At 42.1% G+C, this 21632-nt stretch overlaps 1 protein-coding gene across 1 annotated transcript in view; it reads left to right on the top strand.

The window, feature by feature from the left end:
• ARVCF (armadillo repeat gene deleted in velocardiofacial syndrome) overlaps positions 1-21028 on the top strand; it is a gene marked incomplete at its 5' end in the record, with an annotated part of 64669 nt that extends 43641 nt beyond the window's left edge. Inside the window, 9 exons of the mRNA XM_008940039.1 lie at positions 4798-4925; positions 5823-5973; positions 7335-7527; positions 8691-8802; positions 9412-9502; positions 10684-10737; positions 15948-16039; positions 17839-17952; positions 19353-21028. Of these exons, the coding sequence (XP_008938287.1) occupies positions 4798-4925; positions 5823-5973; positions 7335-7527; positions 8691-8802; positions 9412-9502; positions 10684-10737; positions 15948-16039; positions 17839-17940 (923 nt within the window). The remainder of the gene's footprint in view (positions 1-4797; positions 4926-5822; positions 5974-7334; positions 7528-8690; positions 8803-9411; positions 9503-10683; positions 10738-15947; positions 16040-17838; positions 17953-19352) is intronic.
• Positions 21029-21632: the final 604 nt, after the last annotated feature.

Below are 21632 nucleotides of genomic sequence, written 5' to 3'. Positions count from 1 at the left end.
GGCGAGCAGATCAGCCCCTCAACTTCCATTCCTGGTCGACACACCCTCAGTGTGGTCCCGGAGTGCATCTCCTGATTTAGTGTCATCCTGAAAGGAGTCCACGTGATGCAGAGACTTCTCTGCATTGGGAGCCAAAGTGCATTAAGTGGGAAATTGGCTTTAAAAGTGCTCCAGAACAAACAACTGATGTAAACCTGCCAACGGACACTGCAAGAATTAACTGAGGGTTCATTTTAGTAATCAATTTTTTTCCTAGGAGTAGGGGTTTTTTTCATGTTTCCTACAGTGTTGCCACTGTCCTTTCAGCTTCATATGAAACTTGCCTCTCTCTTTAAACAGCAACCCAAGGGCTTTGTATAGAGGGAAAATGTAGTGGCACATTTCTGTTTCAGCAGCAGCTCATCTGACCAGTATTCACGTGTATAATTTTTCCATGCCTTTAGGGGGAGAATAAATCCTAAATGGAATGGGTGGTCAAGGGGAATAGATTTGGCAACTTTTCTCCAAAGAGAGTTGTTTGGATTTTGGGATTAAGCTGGTGTATCAGAGATAGGCACCTGGTGCAGTGTTTTGTTATTGCTAGAATGTAGATAAGCATAGGCACAGGATCAGCATGGCCAAGATGAAAGAAAATAGGTTTGTGGAGGAGATAAAGGAGATAACACAGGAGCTGCTGCATCATTCTCAGCACAAGCACTGAGGGTTGAATGGATCAAGATGGCTCATCAGCCCCAGTTAATTCCTCAGGTTCCGTTCAGGATGGAAATTGCTGTCTGCTGCCACTGTTCTGTGGGCAAAGAAAGGATAAGCCACTTGCCATCTCCTGGTAGTGTGAACTTTGCACAGAACTAATCTGTTTGCAAATTTTGAGCAACTCTACTGCAAAGAAGCTCATTTTCCTATAAAGATGAGACTATAGCGTATTGGTGAAGATGAGTCTAATGTGGAAGGTGTGTGTTTGTATACATACTCAAACCTTTGGCTGAGGGGAGTGCTTCAGTGCTGTGAAGTGTTTGGTTACAATTACTTTAGTGTCCAAGGCATTTTCTGTTTCTTTAAATGGCAAAAGCTAATATAGTGAACTTGTTTACTTTGCTTTCTGCAATGAAAAAAGCAATAAATGACTTATCCCCATGTTTTTCCAGGAGGAGACAGCCTAGATTGCAACTCAGCACAAATCTGTAAAAGTCACATGTATTCCAGGAGAAGTTACTGTCCTTTTTAAGGGCAGTGCTGAATCTGGGGTATAACTAAAACAGTTTTTGAAAGTAAAAGAAAAACAGTGGCTGGGTTTTTTTGTTTGATGTATTACCTATCACTAATGACACTCTTTTCTCATTTCCATTTTAAAAAATAGATATAAGCAATTAGCTGTATACCGCACAAAAGTAGCATTACCTGAAAAAATAATTAAGATGATCTTGAAATTAAGGAAATCGGTTTTGAAGAGAAACAGGTGCTTAATGGAGGTGAGACCAGCTGTGCTTCCCAGGAATGTGCTTCATGGAAAAATGTGTGAGGCCTCCATGCAATGCTGGAAGGAAATTTTTTAATAATTCAGACAAATTGCATCCTATAAATAGCAGAGGTGGATTCATTAGGACAGAAGGCAGATGGAGAAAATATAAAACTTGTTTGTTTCTTTTTAAGGGACTATAATGCTTATGAAAAGTGTCAGCTTGCTGTCAATGAGGAAGAAAACCCTCTGGTGCAGCTGTAACTTTCTTGCTATTAGGTTCTCATCTCTGCTAATGAGCAGCCATCCATGAGGGGCATTCATAATACTTTCTTTTAGCAACTCCTGCCTCCCTTTTTCTGGCATAACCAGGCTGGCACCGAAGTGCTGCAGTGCTGGAAGTGTGCAGGGGAGACAAGAAAGAGGACAGAGTTCTGTGTATGGTCCATAGCATTTTCTAAATCTGTTTAAAATGTACTAATAATGCAGAGGCGTAAATTTAGTTGGAAAGTGGGGATGTGTGGAGTGAAGTGCTAATCATCCACCAAAGTGGATGCACTGGTAGTTGGTAGAGGAAATGCTGTGCATTGTTGAAGAGAGAAGGTGAAGACATTTCTGAGATGCTTTTACACGGGGAAGCAGAAAAAGGAGAGGCTTTCATGCATGAAGAGGAGTAATGACAGAAAGGGTGGGAGCTGCATGACTGGAATGCCACTCTGTCCACAGGGGGTGAGCAGAGGTGAGAAGGTTCTTGCATCTTAGTATTCATACACAGCGAGGTGCTGTGGAGAAGGGAGAGTGTCCAGCCAAAAGGGAATGTACAGGCTGACAGAAAGGGCACAGTGTACACTGCATTTAAATAGTGGGAGAGAGGGAGCGTGTGGGGCTGTTTTCAAGTATGCCAAAATTATAACTAGGCACTTTAAAACAAAGCTGTCAGAGAAGACTGGCTGAACAATTGCCTCCTATTAAACCACAGGCCAGTCTGAGCTCAAACACAGAAGTGGTAAATGTTCAGGATGAATATTATCTGTTAATGAAGTTGCCTTCATCTCTTCTGCTGATCGGATTTACATTTCAGCAAAGATTTCTTAGAGAACACTGTCAAAATTCATTAAGCTAACCTAAGAGATGTCCTTAAGTACTGGTGTTCAGGAGAGGAATACTGCACACTTACTGGGCAGCAGTGGGTTTTGTAAGGAGTTCTTAGATTGCCAATTCACTTTGTGAAGTGGCAGAGGAGAAAGGTGATATGAAGGTCATGCTGGAGTCGCACAGTCACAGACATTCGAGGAATGGAGAAAAGCTGTACAACTGTTCATGCTTCATATATTAAGTAACTGCAGTTTTTCTAAGCATTCAATATAGAGGGTAATGATCCCAGTGCAAGGAGGGGACATTGGAGAAGAGGAAAGTAAGTGTTATGGACTGGCAGGATGCCTTTGGGGATTGCCATCTGTTGCAGCTTGCACATATTTGTAGGGTGTCTTGTAGCAAGCAAGTGGTGGCATTTAAACCAGGCACAGACATGGAGCGGGTTAACTATCCAGTCCTTTGAGAACAATGCGAGTGCGCTGGGGTGTGTGAGGAGCTCAGCAGGGAAAGTATGAGCCAGCACACAGGAGCTCAAGCACAGGTCAGGTTCTTGGTGTGGAGCAAAGAAACCCTTGGCTGGTGACGTGTCATGTCTTGTCTTCAGTGGGATAAATAAGTGCTGTATATCCAGAGGGTTACCATGGCCTGTGTTTATGGGTAGTCTTATGCAAGGTTTAAAGTGTTGAGTTCTGAGATCTTGACTTACATAGCCCCATAGCAATGGCTAGTATGAAAATTAGGGAGAAACAGATTGGAAATGTAAGGCTTTAGTTTCAAAAAGCCTTTAGCAACAGAGGATTTAAAAAAATAATTTAAAAAAAAATAGGGTGTCCACTGGATAGCACAGCAGTGTTCACTTGTCTTGCTTTTATGTTTGATCCAAAGTGTCTGAAGTATGATAATCTGATAGGTTCTGAAAATCATGTATACAAGACATGGGTGATTTTTGACGAGACTCAAGTACTGAAAAGAGGAAGTGATTTGTGTTTGTAGGTTTCTTCTCTTGCTAGTGGAAAACTTGCTTTGAATTATGCTACACTTCTAGGACAGCATCTTGCTATGTGGAAAAGCATTCTTTTCATATGTACAAATAAATTCAAATTCTGCTCAAAACACACTTCAGATTCTCTCTTTGCCCAAACTCATTCACACCTTTATGCTTTCCTTCATGTTGTGTTTTTCCAGAGATCTTTTCATATGTAATGCCTGCTGAGCTTTGCTTACTGCTAACACCCCAAAAGCCACCAATCCAGAACCACCTTCCAGCTGCAGTGGCTGCAGATGAATCTGTGTTGGCTGTAGGTTGCTTGTGCCTTCCAGCACTCACCAGACACTTCGGGGGATTTAGGTTTTTATTCACATAATCTGAATAGCACCACGATCTTTAGTATCGTGTTTGTCTGGCAAGTCCTTTAACTGGATGCTTGCATATTCTTCCTTCATCAGTGCAGGGTGTCATGCAACATAGTGGAGGTAGATAAAAATTTCTTCAAAATCTGTAACAACACTCTTTTAAATGTAGTTAGATAAATTCTAATCCTGTGGATGAGGAAGTCAAGACACGGATGCTGCTGTCAGTTACTCAGCATCACAAAAGGAAATCTGTGGCAGAGCTAGGAATAGTTCTCGTTCCTGTCGTGCTTAAACTGCAGAGCTGATAGGCTGTAGGGGTATTTAGTTTTAGCATATGTCTGTCGCAGACTCCCAGTGTGGTATGATGCTGGTGTGTTTCTTTACCTAGTATTTGATCCAGTCAGCATTTCACCCTGTCCCAACCAGATGGGGATTCTAATCACTTTGATGTTTTCAGTCTTCCTTTTGTCACCTAGTTTGAGAAGGGTGTGGCTGATAGGGTTGTGTAGCTTGTTTTCTTTGGCTCTGTTGTCTGTCTCTGTAAAGGTACTGAAATAGGTTTGAATGAAAACATGAGTGCAAGGTGAATTTGCAACCCAGTCTAGAGATGCAGAGTAAGAGTTGTTGCAAATAAAAATTGTGACTTGTCACCTTGTTACTACAGGCAGCTACTCTGCTTGCTAGGCAGTGTGGAGCATAGCACAGATTTCAGAAAGTGTTGTCAACTTGAAATCAAGCAAAGGGACCTTCAGCCCACATGAATGTCCTGTATGAGTTCCTGTGTGCAGTTTTCAATGACAGGGGATAAAATGTTCTGTTGTTTATGGCATGTTGTGTGTTTATTCATACGTTCTTATCTGCTTCTCTTGCTTCTCTTCTTCTCCTGCCTGCAGGCTTTGAATTACTGTACCAACCTGATGTGGTCCGACTGTACCTCTCCATCCTCACTGAAAGTCAGAACTTCAACACTCTGGAAGCTGCAGCAGGGGCTTTGCAGAATCTCAGTGCTGGCAACTGGATGGTGAGTGCAGTCTTCTCTTCAGTCTCTCTTCCTTTAAATAAAGAGTACAGCTATGTCTCATTACAAGCGCACTGTTGCTTTGGGCATTTATATCTCCTTTAAAAAGGAAGGAGCTGGGATCTCCAAAGAAATTATTTCCATATAATTTGCCTACCTTAGATATTTTGCATCTTTTGGACAGATGGTGGAAGTGTCACTGAGCTCATGACAACTAATTGTGAGCAGGTTTTACTACTTAAACCACTTAACCATTGCTTTGTCCATTCAGAAAAGCCATTGATTAAGTGTCCTGAATACTTAATTCATGGGATTGTCAGAATGCTCAGGAGACTGCCCTCCAGAGTGTTCTCTGATACCCTTTCTGAAGCATCCCCAGCAGTAATCAGGCAGTTCTCTCAAAGATATGTCTGATCACTTCTAGAACTGCATGGCAAAGTGGGAGTTGATCAGCAGGATGGTGTTTCACAGCTGTTTTGAATACAATATATTTTAAATTCAATCATGAAACAAAAGCATTAAATTGGAGGTGGGGGAAGGTAACAGATCCTTTACTGTTCCCTCCAAGTGACCTCTTCCTGATCCAGAGGGATGTATTTTCATACTGAAGTGTGTACAGAGGCAGTGCTGGCAGATAATGCTCCTTCCTTCACTTTCTGTCCCCTCCCCAGCAGCTTGCATAGCTGTAGGATGAACTGCTACATCCCTTCTCCCTTGTTGGTTGATGAACTTGAATCATGGGTTAAGTTATAGATGCATCAGCTCACACAACCTAGCGAGTCTTTGCAGGAAAAAAAAAAATGAGCTACAGCACTGAAAGATATGTCAATGGTAAGGAAAGGGCAGGTACTTGAACTCACAATATTTTGTTGTTTCTTTTCCCTTGTGTGCTCTGATCAGTGGTCCACGTACATCCGTGCAACAGTGAGGAAGGAGAGAGGCTTACCAGTGCTTGTGGAGCTGCTCCAGTCCGACTCTGACAAGGTTGTGAGGGCTGTATCAATTGCCCTGAGAAATCTTTCCATGGATCGTCGCAATAAAGATCTTATAGGTATCTTCTGAATTTTTCTAACCAGGCTGGTATCTTGGATACCCTTAAGAGGCCTCATATTTTCTGTCATTTGTGCTGCAGATTCATTTTGTATGCATTTTTCATCCATGCTGTCTGAGATTACTCTGTAGCCACCACGTGGAGGGCTGTCATCTCAGATTCTATTTCCAGACCATTCAAACAAGCCATGATTTGAGGGAAATCTCTAACTCAGTCATACAAACAGATGAAGATTTCTGCAGGAGAGGGGAACGTGTGTAGGTTTGCATAGGACTGGAGAGGCTAAGGGCTTTCTTGTCTCTTCTTTAGCTCTGGCTGACATGGCAGGTGTGTTTCTAGTTGTACATAGTGGCTACAGAGACGTTGCTCTTCAGGCCTGCTATGTAGATCAGAGTGGGAGTCTTGCCCTTGGCATGCTGAGCTAACCTGGGGAAGTGCAGTGGACTCTAAAGTTGCCTTTTTTTCTTACTTTCTCCATCCATTCTCATCGTGTTGTGTGGTAGGTGCTTGTAGAAGCTGGACACCAAACAACTTACTCCTCTTGAAGTTGTTTCTTAGCAGTGCTCCCTAGTTCCTGTCCAAGGGGGTAAATAAGCATTCACCTGCTGTAAGCAGGAAAGATTCAGCTGCGAGTTGAGTTTTCCTCTGGATGCCTCTGTATTTAACTGATATATTTGTTTAAACTGTAAATCTGTCAGGCCAGGAAATACTGGTCACATTTTTAAGGCCATCATCAAAGTTGATACTAACAAACAGCAAGGTGGGATTCTGCCTTGATACATCAGGTTCTCTTTTAATAGTTCAGAGGTGGAACTAGGCAAATGGTCCAGACAGACACCTGGGAGCGATAAACTCCAGGCTCCGAGGTTTTTCTCCAGTACTATACACTTGGAGGGCTAACTGCACCCAGGAGGAAATACTCTTACTTTTGTTGGGGGGAGGTTAATAAATGCACAGCTGCACACCTTGCCCCAGAAGGCCTATTACAAGGCTAAGTTGAGTAAGCCATATGTGTATTAGCATGAATATGTGGCATTAGTAGCAGCTACTGGATGCTTTTTGCCTCAGGCATTGCAAACTGTGATAGGTGCTGACTGTAAAATTCTCAATAAGGAGTTGCACTGGATTTTATTCCTCTCAATACCTTTCAGCATTTGTGGTGAAGACCTATTTTCTTGGGTATCAGCTCTTAATCACCCTGAAATAATGAATGATAAATACACTGTTACATTCTTGAGGTTTACAACACGTGCACTGTAATGTTTTTCAACATGGCAAACGTCCTTGACTTTTGCCATTCAGGATGGGAAGCTGGAATGGTTTATTAGGGCTGAATAATGGTGTCTCTTCCCCTTATCTAGGTAGTTATGCCATGGGTGAGCTGGTAAGAAATTTGCCCAGCAGGCAGCAGAGATCTGCAAAGAACCTGGAAGAGGATACAGTGGTTGCAGTGTTGAATACCATCCATGAAATCATTACTGACAGCACAGAAAACGCGAGGTCTCTGATCCAGACACAGGGCATTCAGAAGCTGGTAGCTATCAGCAAGTCAAGGTAAGTGACAGTTGAAAGCAAAATGCATAAGAATTCACTGCGAACATGAAGATGTCACAATGAACAACAGCTGTTGCTTTGTGAAAGTATTGAAGCATCCTAACCTTTCAGAGCAATTAATATATACACAGGAAAACAAGCACCTTTAGTAGGTTTACTTGATTTTAAAAGAGGTTAATTGAGCAGACACTTTAGTCATGTTGAGATATGCTCTCTTCTTGTCGGATACTTCTTAGCACCATGTATGCAGTTAGCAGATATGATTTGCAGTGAAACCGTCATCTTTATTTTCAATGTGGGTGCCCTTTTTCCTGTGGCAGCATTCCATTCCTGGAATGCCAGTGATGAAATTGTTTCTTTTACCTAAAATCATTAATGCTGTACAGTAATTGTTCTGGCCAAAGGGCTGGGGTGCTATTGAGGTGACAAATTATCACTCTGCAGTTCTGTTGAAAACTGTTCTGACTGCTTTAGAGAAAAGTTTGTTTCATTTACATCAGCCAGTTAGACCTGAGATTCCATATAGGTATGGTTTTAGTGAACTTTTGGGAGCATACCTGAAGACTTTCTTGGGTTGTGTTGTTACAGAATGAGAGCTGACCAAGAATCTATCCCTGTATTGTTCTACAGAGGGTGTTTGTGTACTGAGTAAGGAATGGATAACATTTCCTTTTCTGTTTAAAAATAGCTTAGGTTTTGCTGATCCAAATTGCTTTTTAAGGTATTTTAAACCATGAAGCAACTTCATAGAATTGTGAGGAATATATGTAAGTTGGCGTAAAGGTTTGAAAAATGGCTTAGAACTTGATCTGGCTTTTTTTTTCCCCCCCAAATAAATCCACGCAGGATGGAACCCTTCCATCTTCTAATGACAGCTACAAGACAAGTCACATCGGCCTCAGTGCTTGCCCTGCAAAACACATGAAAACCCAGAAATCTGCACCGCTTAAAATTTTCTGTTTGGATTTTATTGTTTTGTCAGCAAATACGTATAGATAGAAGTCACTGTATGATTTCACATGTATTCTGTAGCTTATAGATTCAAAGAGTAGCTGTATGGAGTACTAGCTATGTCCTGGGTATTGTCTTGGTGCAAAGAAATGAAAATACGAGTAATCTTAGATTGCTTGATGCTTAAGCTCTAATTTTATCTTGCAAATCAGTCAGTCTCCTAGAGAAACAAAAGCAGCATCTCACGTTCTTCAGATGATCTGGAGCTATAAAGAACTACGAAATGCCCTGCAGAAGGATGGGTGGAATAAATCACACTTCCAGGTAAAGAAGCTGGGTTTTAGACATTTCCATAACTACTAACTAAATCTGAGTGGAACATGTCCTAACTTAGTCTGATGCTACAGTGTGATGGATGGTGGCTTTGGCTTTGTTATTCTAGGTGATAGAACAACATGCTATAATCTGTTCAGTCACAACATCATGCGTGTGTTTGCTGGGTGTGTTTCTCAGAGTCTGGGAGAGGCAGCTCTTCATCTTTTGGAAGTACACCACCTCTCACAGGCCGAATGCCTGTGCTTGGCTGGAGGAAGGCTAAGCTCGTCGTTTCTTAGTTGTCTCTCACTTGAAACATTCCCTCTAGCAGCACAGGGCAGCCACCTGGTCTTGACATGCAGCCTTCTCATCTTTCCTTATGAAAAGGTTGAACTCCTTTTACAGACAAACAATGACTGCCATTTAGATAACAGGAAACACATTTCACTAACAAATTGATATGAAAATAAAAGATACTCCAGTGCCATATTATCAACAGAAGGGGGGGGGAAATGACTTAGCAGTATTCTGGAATCTCTCTGTTCTGCTGGTTGGCTTGGTTTTCTTGTTCAGTTTCCCCAACGAGCAATTTCATACTCATGTGATTTTTGTCTCTAGTCTGTTTCTGCAGCTCCAAAGGGTTCCAAAGGTACTGCTGGCAGGTCTGGCTATGATGACAGCACTTTGCCTCTGGTGGATAAAAGTCAAGGTCAGTTCTCCTCTATCACTTTTTCTGTTATGCTTTGCTTACTTGTTTTCTGCATTTGCCACATCTGTGTAATGGAGATAGGAGGAGGAACGAGGGAGTAAAAATTATTTATGTGATGCCTTTAACCCCACAGTTCCAAAATGATTGGTCCTAATAGCTAGGCATGGATAGTATTCCTTCCCTTGTGAAATGTGCACTACCAGTGTTGTTTTTCACAACTTGTATGCAACATAATCTGTTAAATCTTCCTGGGAGAAACTGGGATAGACTTAAGTTGGAAAATTGAAAAAGGAGAAGTGTTGTTTGGCAATGGTATATATAAATACATTTAACCTTTAGCCAGGCAGTGGGCTTGGCCTTACCCCTACTCAGTACTGGTGTCTTTTCCTCTCTAAGTAAATGCACCTGTTCTGGCAGTGTTCCTTCCTCTGCTGTGCAGTTTTTGCACTGGAGGTGGTTCATCCAAACACTAGCTAAACCCACGTGTGCTCATTCTCCAGCCCTGACGCAGCCGTGCCAGCGCTTGTGTAGCTCCAGCTTTGTTCCATTATTGTCACTTTCTCTGCATCTGGTTCTGACACACAGACGTGAAAATTTCTACTCAGAAAATTTGAGTCCCCTATGTTGAGTGTGCCACGTTTCCCTTTACCTGATTTAACTGCAGATTACTGTGGAAAAGACAGACCTACACTGCCTTACTTGTCTTCACCTTCCCTGTCTTTGATCAAATCTGACAGATTATGCAGACAGAGGATGACTTGGGTCAGTTTGCACATCTGACATTCAACTTCTTTCTTTGTGGTTTAGCTTTCTGTTGGTGCAGCAGGCTGCTAGACTGGTTTGTGTGCCATGTGAAGCTGCGCCCTTACTTTTTCCCTTCTCTTGTGGAGAGACCAGAGAGAAGCTTGTTTAGTCCAAATCAGAATTGTGGTCTCTGTTACCACTTGGAGAGAGGGAATTCTGTATTATAGTGTCAAAGCAGAAAATACAAGGATTATGTGCCCACTCTGGAGAGCTTAAGTCAAACTTCCCTTTTTGAATGGGTAACAATTGAACATTTTTGGGTTTTTTAGCAGTAGTACCTGCGTTCAGACCTCTCTGGTCCTGTGACTAGTTTAAAACTGACAAGTGTTGAGGAAAGCAAAAGTAACTCAAGTTGTTTCAATGTTTCTGTTTTATAGATAACGAGAAGGCTGGGAGTCGGGATATGATACCTATGGATGAACTTGGCCCTGGTAAATACAGTCATAGCTCAGACTCTGTCTGTTTCAATAGAGCACACTGTCACTCATGGGAAAGTTCAACTATTTCTCTAGGTGCTATTCCTTCAGATGGATAGAGCTGACATTTAAAAACAGAACATCACCTTACAAAAGATTGGTCTTCATCTTTTTTTTTTTCTATCTTCTTTTATTGTTATTTTAAATACATATACAGTGTACACACTGATTTCTCCACTACTGTAAACATATAATGGAGATATAGTGACCTAGCTTTCATTCTAGTCTCTGGCCCATCAGACAGCTACATTCCCTATTACACAGCTGGAAGTCTGGGGGTTCAGAGCTGAAAATTTGCTTAAATGTAATGCTTGTGTTTAAATACATTCTGCCTTTGTATTCTGTAGGTAGCACCAAAAATAAGCTAGTATGTATGATATTTTTGACTCTACCTTTCATTTACCTGCATGTAGCCAGGTCTGGCTTTCCCTCTAGACTGAGAGCAGCCACCTAATGTCAGTGAAATGCTTTGAGATTGATAATCTCTGTAGTGGAAGACTTGTGGAGGGTTTTTTCCTTCACTGAGGTAGATAAAGGTGCTGTGTGGTCTCCTAGAAATTTGCTTTACTTCTTCCAGTTGACGTTATGTTATTTTTATTTAAATACCTATATTAATGCCTCTAAATCAGACAGTTTGATGTGCTGCTATTTGTGATTGTAGCTGAAAAAAGTAGCAAGTTAGAACCAAGATGAAAGCAAATCATGCTCAGAAGTTAAAATAACAGGTATATATTACCTTTTGCTTTCTTATAAAACAATGAGATGCCACTTGCCATGAATCTGCTGTCTATGTGTATTTTGCCTAAGGGAATACTGAAACAGTTGTTCTCACAATGGAAGAAAATCACTTCAGAGAAGATTTCCTGGGAGGCTAGCTCTGTGCTAGCAGGTGCTGCAGTATGGACAGTGCTGATTGTTTTTAGTCTCAATATTAATTGTTGCCTTGTGCTTTCGGGAGTTACTGGTACAGCTCTGAGTACAAAATTAAGTGCAAATTAACAGTATATGTACAACATCAGGCGGATTCTCTGGGCCATTCTGTTCTTCAATCTTATTGCTATTAGAAGATGAAATCTGTCAAGGTTTCCTAGCTCTTGAGTGCTTTTTAACTCCAGTATGACTAAACTTGGTGCTGTTTCAGAGGTCAGCCGAGAGGAAATCAAATTAATGTATCCAGTTTACTGTCCTTAATTCCAAGGAACTAACAGCTTAGTAGTTCATCTCTTTCCTTCAGGCTCTTCCACATGCCATACGTTTTTTGTCTTAATGGGCATAGTAACATGAGGAGCTGCTCTAAGGCTGTATTTTCTGATTTTAAATTCATTGTGGGCTCTTGTATTTTGGAGGTTTTGATGGTTTTTTTATGCTCTGGAGCAAACTGGCAGATAGAAGGAGCAGAGCATCAATGGGCAGTCGTTTGGGTTTGTACCTGCAGTAAGCAGTTTGGTTGTATCCCTGTGTACTCCACACCAGTCTACGTTGAGCCTCCAGGAGAGACTGACCTCACACACATTTGCAAAGAAATGCATGACAGAGGAAGTTGTTTGGAATCCCCACTTGTCTTTTTATTGCCAAAGGTCCTGTGCTGTGGCTTCAGTTGTGTGATCTTCCCTTGCCTTCCTCACTTTGTGACTTCACCTGACCTAAGATCTTTATAGTCAGTGTCTTGTAAAGAATTCTCCTCTGTCCCCAGGTTTGTGTAGTCTGTTTCATTTAACTAGGGTGCTCCCAGGTTCCACAGCAATCTCTGCCGTGGTGCTGAGTGCTGGGCGCCGTGGCTGCAGAGCCCGGCGAGGGTCTGTGCCGCACACAAGGGCAGCGCCCGGCCCGGCTCCTTCCAGCCCAGAGCAGACATCCTGCTCCCCTGCAGGGAACAGGGCTGCTTGCTCCACAACGTCACTGCCTACCTGCTGCTCATCTGCTGCCTCTCTTTGTCAGGGCTCGGCTCTCTTGGTGCCTGAGCCTGTACTGTTAACCCACATTGACTCTTTTTCAAAATTGCAAAAATAAAATTGCTATTGGAATCTCAGCTTGTTTGCTAATGTTGAGGGGGGATCATCCTTCACTATAAAGGAAGTTTATTGACTATCAGTGTGAGCTGGGGAGGCAGAAAGATATGTTCCCTATCACCTGACAGTAGTGGAGCAGTCAAGTTCCTGTTTACTGGAGCCATGGGAGGGCCTGACTAGAGTGAGGATGTCCTGGGAGATGGAAGCAAACACATATTATGAGTTACTGTGGGATGCAGTAGACAGCCCGGTGCCGAAATAGCACAGGTCTGTCAGACCTCATCAGCTCTAGCCAAGCAGCTCTGCACCAAGTAATCTGAAGATCATCAATGCTTATTGTCACGGTGCTGCCTGAGGGTGGCTGTGACCCTGAGCTGTCTGCAGAAGCAGCAGAACTGTGATCTCAAGGCTGTATGGCAAATTTGTGTAGTTCTTGAAAACCGTATCTGTGCCTCAGTTAGCCTGCAGTTAGTCAGACAAGAGCATCTGTGAGCTGAGAACTCTTGAGACAAGAGTCACATAGCTCAGATGCCCCTATCTCTTACGCGCCCATTTTCAGGCGTAACTCTTTGTTTCTCCTCCTCCTTTTTGATGGGTCCAAAGGTTTGATCTTGGTAAGTTGAGAGCTGTGTGAGGACATAGATAGAGTGACACTGAGCAGGCATTTGGTCCTGTGATCTGGGACGACGTAAAATGTTGCTGCAGAGTGAACAGGAGATACTCAGTGAACCAATACAGACAGCAACAAGCAGAAAGAGAGAAATAAGCCAAGAATGGGATGTGCCTCTGTTGACCAGTGTAACTTTTGTCTATACATTGGGTTGCATGAGCTCAGAATATTGCACTTAAACCATGGAGAAGCAAGATGGGTCATGTCGTCTTTATTCCAGACTTAATTCTGATCACCTTTTAGAATGAATTTGAAACATGGGAGAAGCAGAATTATTATTTTCTAATTTCTTTGGAGAACTGTGGTCCTTGGGGCACTGAGATGTTACTTCTCTGATGCAGCCTTCTTCAAGATATTTCTCATGTTATTAAGTCAGACCATGAACTTCCTATCTCTACTTGCTGGTTGTCCTGACAGAGTCATAGCAGAGTGTGTGGTTTTTAGAAACACATAATCAGTTAGTGCTGATGTGACCACACACACTATTAGTATGCAGAAAACACAGCTGTGCCCAGTGACAGTAGGAATTACAAAATATGTTGGAACTTAGATACGGAGAACAAAGTTCCTGGCTGTTGGCTGTTAGAATACTGCCATTCTGCGAAAGATTGATTCTTCCTGTGGCTGCTGTCATAAGTATTTAAAAAAAAAAAAAAATTGTAGTATTAAAGATCCATTGCACTTTTAATTTTTTTTTTATTGCAGTCCTTACTTCTGATCTTGCTCCCTGGGAAGCACCACAGCTGCCATTTCACTTAGTAGCTGTGCTTTCTTGGGGTGGGTTAAAGGTTTCCTTTGTATCTTGGCAACTTGTTTTAAAAATGTTTGTGGATCACCCATGATGATGGCACTGCGAAAATGCCTGAAGTGATCCATTACATTGTTGTGAATATTAATATTAGATTGTAAAAAGCTACCACTCAGTTGTTGTGAGTTTGGATGTTTTGGGAGGAGTCATCAACATGTTTCCGTCATTTAAATATTTAATATATGAACTACTTACTGCTGAATAAATGATGAATCATTAGATTAGGATATGCCTTACTATTAGTACTCATGCCTGTCATTTGAAAGGGTATTATTGGTCATGCTTTCCTCCAAACTGGCTGGGTAGCTGGATGCAGCTGCTAGGCTTTAGGATTTTTCCTTTTTATTTGAAAGGGATAGCCAAGAATGTTAGGTATCTTCATTGTCAGCAAGTAATGGTAAGTAAAGCTCTGTGTTGCCAGTATTTTCATGCTTTCAGATGGGTGTACTACATGTGTAACTCTAAAATTCTTTAGTTATTTTGAGGCAGCATGGTTCAATAATACATGGATAAACATTGTTACTGTCCATGGTGTAGACTTAGGCTACTTCAGGTGCTTGTTGCAGGTCTTTGTGCACTTTGATCGTCTGGCTGTGGCCAGCATCAACATTGTTTAGGGCCCTGCTCTGCCACTGTGGTTTTGGTAGAAGTCACTCTAGCTGCGTGTGCTTATGTGGGCAGACAATGTCTCTTTATGCCACTGGACCCCCACAGAAAACTTGACTTCATTTTTGTTAGTGACATGTTGCATGCAAGTAATAAACGAAGAGAGGAGCATTTTGATAGCTTGTCAAACCTTTCTGTGGTGGTCTGAGAACCAAGTTTGTCAGGATGTGAAAACATTAATGATCCCTCAGTTACACAGGGGAAAAACAAAAGCCTACAGGGAGCTATAAATTTGAGTGTCATTTACTCCAGAGTACAGTGCTGTCAAAGCAGAGCAGAAGGATCTATTTGGCACTGATAATGAGGGAAATTTGATGCATCAGGAAAATAAAGGCTTGCATTGTCTGACAATGATTCAAAGCAAAGATTTTGAAATAATTAGACCATTTCTTTATAAAACTCTCTAACACTTTTCCTCCTTGTGCTCATCACGCTTTAATGTTGTTTCTTAGTTGTCAGGAGAAAAAGCACCAACAGGTGCTACTTTGTAGTGAAAGACAGTCCAAGCACAGCAGGGTTTGCATCAAGATTTCTTCCAACTCAACAGGCTCTTTTTCTCAGTGCTCTGAAGGGGACTCTTCCAAATTATTGTCATGCCTTGCTAGTAGTCAGGCTCAGGAAGAGTGGGAACATGCTGCAGAGCATTCAGAGAATGAACACAGCCAATTAATCAGGCTGCTAAGCAAGGAACACAAGATTTGGGCTGAATTTGGAGCTCATTAGCCACAGGGCGTGAGATGACAACTTGCTGCTTTCCTTGGGCACGCTAAAAACTGCAGCAGGCTGGGATGACAACAGTGCTGCTTGCTAATGAGTGCCAGCATCTGGCAGTGATATAAAAAGAGGGCTTTTCTCTTTTGTTTGAGGCTGGAAAAATGAAATTTCAGAGCTGGAGCGCATGTGAAAAGCAGGCTGGCGGGTTGTTATGGTTTATTTTCCTCTTTCCTCGCTGAAGAACTGTTTCTGCTCTTATTTGTGCTCCATGCCTGACTGTCAGGTTCTTTCTCCTCAGACGGGTACTCCACCATCGACCAGCGGGACAAGGAGCGCAAGTACAAGAGCAGTGACAGCGCGGGGGACGCCTCCGAGAAGGAGCCTCTGAAAGTGAGCTTCCTCTTCTGCTGAATGCTAGCTGGTGCCTCTGAAAGAGAGGAAGCCTGGTGCCCTCAGCAAGAAATACGGGGTAGTTAATAACCAGGGGGCTGTAAAGGGCTTCTTTATTTTCAGATAAAGGCGCTATTTTGAAACTAGGATGAAAAAAAAATACTGCTTTGCAGTGCTGGAGCAAGTGCAGGCAGTCGCTGTACTCCTGTAAATGGATGAGGCTGTAGAAATAGAAAGTGTCTGTTCTGTCACCCTCATCCAGGCAGCACTCCCTAGCCCAGAAGTGTATAACTGTGCCTTCTGAAAAACAAATTTAGATGATTATGTAATTTAAAAAAAAAATCTTAAATCACAAAGCTCTTTGTATTGTGAGTTCTGTGCAAACGTGGCTTCATAGGCTCTGTTATTTGTGTTGCATTCCTATACATTTTCAGTAGATCTTTTACAAAGCTGATTAATGCAATGGCCATCAGCTCTTCCTGGCCTCAAAACAAGCTTGTCTTTTCCCCTGAGGAAGTAATTTCAAGGAGGAAAGGGAGGAAGAGTTCATTTAAGCATTCATTTAAGCAAGAGTCAGTGGTAGGGAACACTATTGTTAGTCTGCAGAAGGTTGTCCTTAATAACCTTCAACATGTTGCTGATAATATTAGAAAATCTAGACGATTCTTTTTGAGTGGAAACAATTTAAACTCCTGTCAATTGAAAGGAAAACCCACTATTATTGAGCAAGGGAAATAAAAATGGGATTTGGAGAAAAATATTTCCGTAGATCATGAATTGAGATGTTCTACTGCATCAGTCTACCCATATTAACTTTCCTGGCCATGCATTTCCTGCAGTGTCCTGCCTTTCCGTGGGGGTATATCCTGGAGAATGCTTCAACCCAGCCAGACATTGTTTTAAGCACAGATCACTCTTCAGTTTACCATTTCTGGGTATAGCCACACCTTGTTGGAGGCTGCCCAGTTAGACTTTTTAGAATGATAAAACTGAGCTAATGACTCAGGTCATGCATGGTCATCCCCTGCTCCAACGTGGCAAGAGATGGCCCTGCTTGAACCAGTGTCAACAAAATAAACTTCCTAGTTCCCTCATCACGGTTCTGTTTTGCAAGGTTGCAGTGTGAATGGATGCACTAAGAGACATAATGTTGATCAATAGGAGCTTGACAGAAAATGTGTTTCTAGGGAAAACAGGCTAAGGCATGAAAGTGAACAAATTGGTTATTTTTGCCACTCAAAATTAATTCAAGTGATCTAGAGCAACCCTCAAAATCATGTCAAGCAGCCCAAACTGCAGTGTATGTCTGAAGTAAGGCACAACCCAGTGAGTTGTGCGCTCCGTGAGTAGCTGCTTTGCTTTCATGAGAAAAAGAAAAAATTTCACCTCGACAATATCTTCTGTAGTCTGTGCTGCCTCTTGGTTTTAAGGACAGAGGGTAACCTGATTTCAGGCTGTTGTACATGTCAAAGGTACGTGCTGCCATGCCCTCGGCTGGGCAGAGCCAAGTAACTGCTACTCGGCCTTGCAGTGCTGTGAAAAAGAGATCTGTCTGTTGGGTCTTCTGGCTTGTGAGCTGTTTGATAACCATGGCAATGAGGCTCAAGAGTGGCCAAAAGTTGTGACTCGTGATGGCAGGGAGGTGCAGCCTTATGGCTGTTGCAGATGCTTTTGTCAGTGTTGTGCTTTTGCTGATCTTGTTTCTTTCTCTACCACTAATTTTCCCTTTAAGCTGACTGGTGGTTTTGTTTGATTAATCCGCTCTGTTTTTGCCTTTAACTCCTCACCCTGTGCTGCAGAATGACACAAATAGGAAAAACATTAACAGGAGTAACAGGGCTTCGGTGAATCTGGTGGATGCCCGTGACATTAAACCCCAGCCTGTTGACTCCTGGGTCTAATTTGCATGCATGGTAGGTCCTTTTAATGGTAATTGGTGCTAGTGATTAACTTGTCTCGTGCATGATCTGTATCACTGTGGAATCTCTTCCAGGCTAACTTGCTAACTGGGTCAATTAAGACGAATGAAAATGCATTTGAAAATAAAAGCAGTGTTTATATTCAGTTTATCTCTAATGAGATGCAGTCAAACACCACTGTTTGAGTAAAAAATAACTTATCCAATAACCAGACAGAAAATTAATGTCACAAATGAATGGTTGTCAGCTGAAATGTGAATGATTTCTGCTGTTAGGCCATGGGGATGGATTTGAGCAATGTGCGCCTGCTTCCAAGCATTTCCAAATTTTATTTTTTTTTCCCTCTATGTTAATTATAAGGATTAGCCTGAGACTTAAGGAAAAGCATATCCTTGATTATTTCTGGATGTCCCCTGAGGTTCCCGTGAAACACACAGCCATGCCCATTTGCAGGAAAGCTGCTGACTTTACACAGGTTACTTTGCAAGGAGAGATGGTTTTGGTTACACAAGAAACATAGGCCCACAACTCCTACTTCTCAATTTTCCTTTTTTTTTTTTCCTGTTGCAAAAGAAAGATGCCTTTTTGTCGCTTTCTGGTTCTCTGCCTTTGCCACGTGCCAAGTTCCTCAGTAATGTCTCTGGCCTTTCTGTGCTCCTGCCACTGCTGATCTGTCTGCTGCTGTCTTGCTAGACAGCCCTCTGCCCCAGTCACACCTTCTCACACTCCACCAGTGGTGGTCCTGGGTTTGGAACAGCAGATTTTATGCCCCTGGCTGTGACGAAAGGGAAATCCTGGTGACTGGTGTGAAGGCACTGGGCAACTTTCCTGTCAGGATAGACAATAGGCGTTTAAGGTCCAAATTCCGAAACATCATTCACTCCCATAACTCCACGTGGAAAACACTTGCATGAGTAGGGGATAAAACTCCTTCATGGTTTTGGGTGGTGGTGGCAGCTTTTGGTTTTTTAAACCCCTCCATCTTCATTTAAGAGTCTAGTATAAGTGCCAAGTGTTCACAGACTGTTTCTGTGCCTGGGTTGGAAGCATCTGCCCAGAGCAGTCTGCAGCACTCACGTAGCCACAGAGCAGGCCCTGGCACCACTGGCTCCCCACGGCACTGTGTGGTCAGCACTTGCTGGCCCAGCCAAAGGGCAGAGATAAACGTGTGCAGTGCCCATACACTTCACTCCTGCATTCTTCCTCTGGGCAGTGAAGGCTTACAGGTGGTGTGCAGGCTTTGAAAAATTAACTCTGTGCTCATTTTTTTGCAGTCAGACCCTTCAAGGAACCCTTATATTTGGGATAGGTTGGTGTTTTCTACCACTGGGTGATGGAGATCACCAAAGGCACATTGCTTGCTGTTATTAATTAGTTTTGACTTTATTTTGCAGGGCTAGAGTCCAACCACATTTTTTTTAATTGAGGGGGAGAAACAAACATTGAATCGACACAGAGGATCTCATCAGTCACCACTGCCATTCAGATTTGGAGGGCGCTGCATCACCGACCAGGCTTGCAGATTCTAGGAGGGTGTGGGGAGAAGACAGAAGTGACTGCCCTCGCCAGCCCCGGAGCACCATGCCTTACAGGGAGACAGTTTGCTCTTTAACTCAGCTACATTCCCACCAGAAAGAGCCACCACCTCCCCCTCCCTCCCACTCCTGCAAGAAGAAAGCAAGCAAGAGAAGAGAATCCAAGCTTCCATCCAGCTGACTGCATTCTTAGGTGACTCTTAGGTGTGGATGGTGCCAAGTATGAGAAGTAAAGGTCATGTGGTTACAAAGAAGACGGCGTCACAAGTGAAAGAGAGACTGCAGAATGTTTGAAGTAATATCGTAGGTGTAGCCATGAAGATAATAGCACTTTTCTGGTTTGGGGCTCATTGTTTTGTTGGGTGTGGGTTTTTTTGTTTAGGGGGATTTCTTTTGAACTGTGAATCTAACATTTTTAAAGGCTTTTTGAAAACTGTTTAGGTTTTCTTTATTATTTCCACGGAAAGTGCAGGAATGTTGAGTGGGTTTATTGGATTTCAATGAAGGGAGGAAATGCAGAACAAAAACTATTAAACGCTAGTCAAACGGACTGGAGGGTGGATGACAAAATTGATGCAAGCTGTATAATCTGCTTTTAGAGTAAGCTATATCAGTCACAGCTCTATATTTTCATTATAATCTGGTGTACAATACTTATGCCTTTTGAATTTTGTAATGGCTCTGTTTTAATTTCAACACATTGAAAAGCAGTTTACTGAAGATTTCAGTGTTCCAGATTCAGAAATTTATGCTGAGAAAGGGAGTTTGCTGGCTTTTTGTTTTCTTGTTCTCAAAGATTGCAGTAAGGAGCTTTAACATTTTACACATACCAATGTTGCATTGATGGTGATTAACAATTTCTTTTGCCATAGCTGTTAACATGTTGGTTGAAAATAGCAGCTTTTTTGTAGGATATCTTATTTTGATCATGCTATAAATTTTAGATGGATCTTTCAATTATTTGATGGTAGATTTATCACTGTTGGATCCATGTTTGCTTCAGTCTGTAAGTCCTGACAAAAAATGCCACAAAGGGAACCGGTTTGGCATTTTTTTAAATCATCATCATGATTTCTTGTTCCTTTGGTTTTGTTTTGAGATCACATATTGTATTTCGTGTGAAGATCACCCATGTGCCACAGTTCTCCTCTGAGATGCTAACGCCTGCTTTGTGTCAAGGGGAGTTTTTACCTCACAAGAACATACTCTGCATACATGGTATCAACTAACTGGCTTCAGATCACTGGTTTTCTCCAGGCATTGGTCAAGGAAGGGCAGTAGATGAGAATAGGAACCAAATGTCTTACTAGTAGCATCAGAGGTGTTTTGCTGATTTTATTTGGTTGCCACTGTTCTTTGATTGCCACATTTAAACAAGCTCCATAAAACAGTGTGACTAGAATGCATATTTCTGAATCTAGCAAACATCATTTGCTGTTTTCTGTGCCTGCCATTTCCTTTGTAATTAAGAAGGGGAAATATCCAACAACCTCACCTCCCCCAGAATATTACTGTAATAGTAAACATCTAAAATTAAAAAAAAAAAAAAAAATTTAAAAACTCTTTAAAAAAGGAAGTACCAAGAGCTTTGTATCTTCTTGGGTATATTAAAAATTTGACATGAATACATATATATAAATAAATAAATCTATATATCTATATATATATATTGTTGTGCAGAGGATAGGTTAACAAAACCATGTAAAGTTAGTTTGCAGGAGAGGGAAGCATTTGTTGATTCAGGGAAAAAGACTGATGCCAGAAGCTGTCAGTGATTTGGATGATACACGTGCTCCTTCGCACCCTCCCTTTTTGATGCTCATCTCCTACATACATTGCAGTGGTCACTTCTGGATCCTGGGGAAGGTGAAGCTGCTTGGAGCAAAGTAAAATAGCAAAGATTTTTAGGTTCTTCACCTGCATGAGAGTCCTGTTGGGCCAAAGATGCTCAGTGGATCCAGGGAAGCGAAGAGCTAGCTGAGTGATCTGTGTCGGGGCAGCGTCTCTGTGTAGACGTGAAGCGTGGCAGTGAAGTGGAGACCCAGTCTGACTGTATATTGTATCAATGGTGCTCTTTTCATACTTGTCCTGCCAATACGCGGAGACCCTTTTAACCAAGCTACACAGAAGAGTTTTATA

The sequence above is a fragment of the Merops nubicus genome, unplaced genomic scaffold (genome assembly GCF_000691845.1).
Source record: "Merops nubicus isolate BGI_N331 unplaced genomic scaffold, ASM69184v1 scaffold44230, whole genome shotgun sequence".
NCBI classification, from domain to species: Eukaryota; Metazoa; Chordata; class Aves; order Coraciiformes; family Meropidae; genus Merops; species Merops nubicus.
This window is presented reverse-complemented; position numbering and strand designations above follow the sequence as displayed.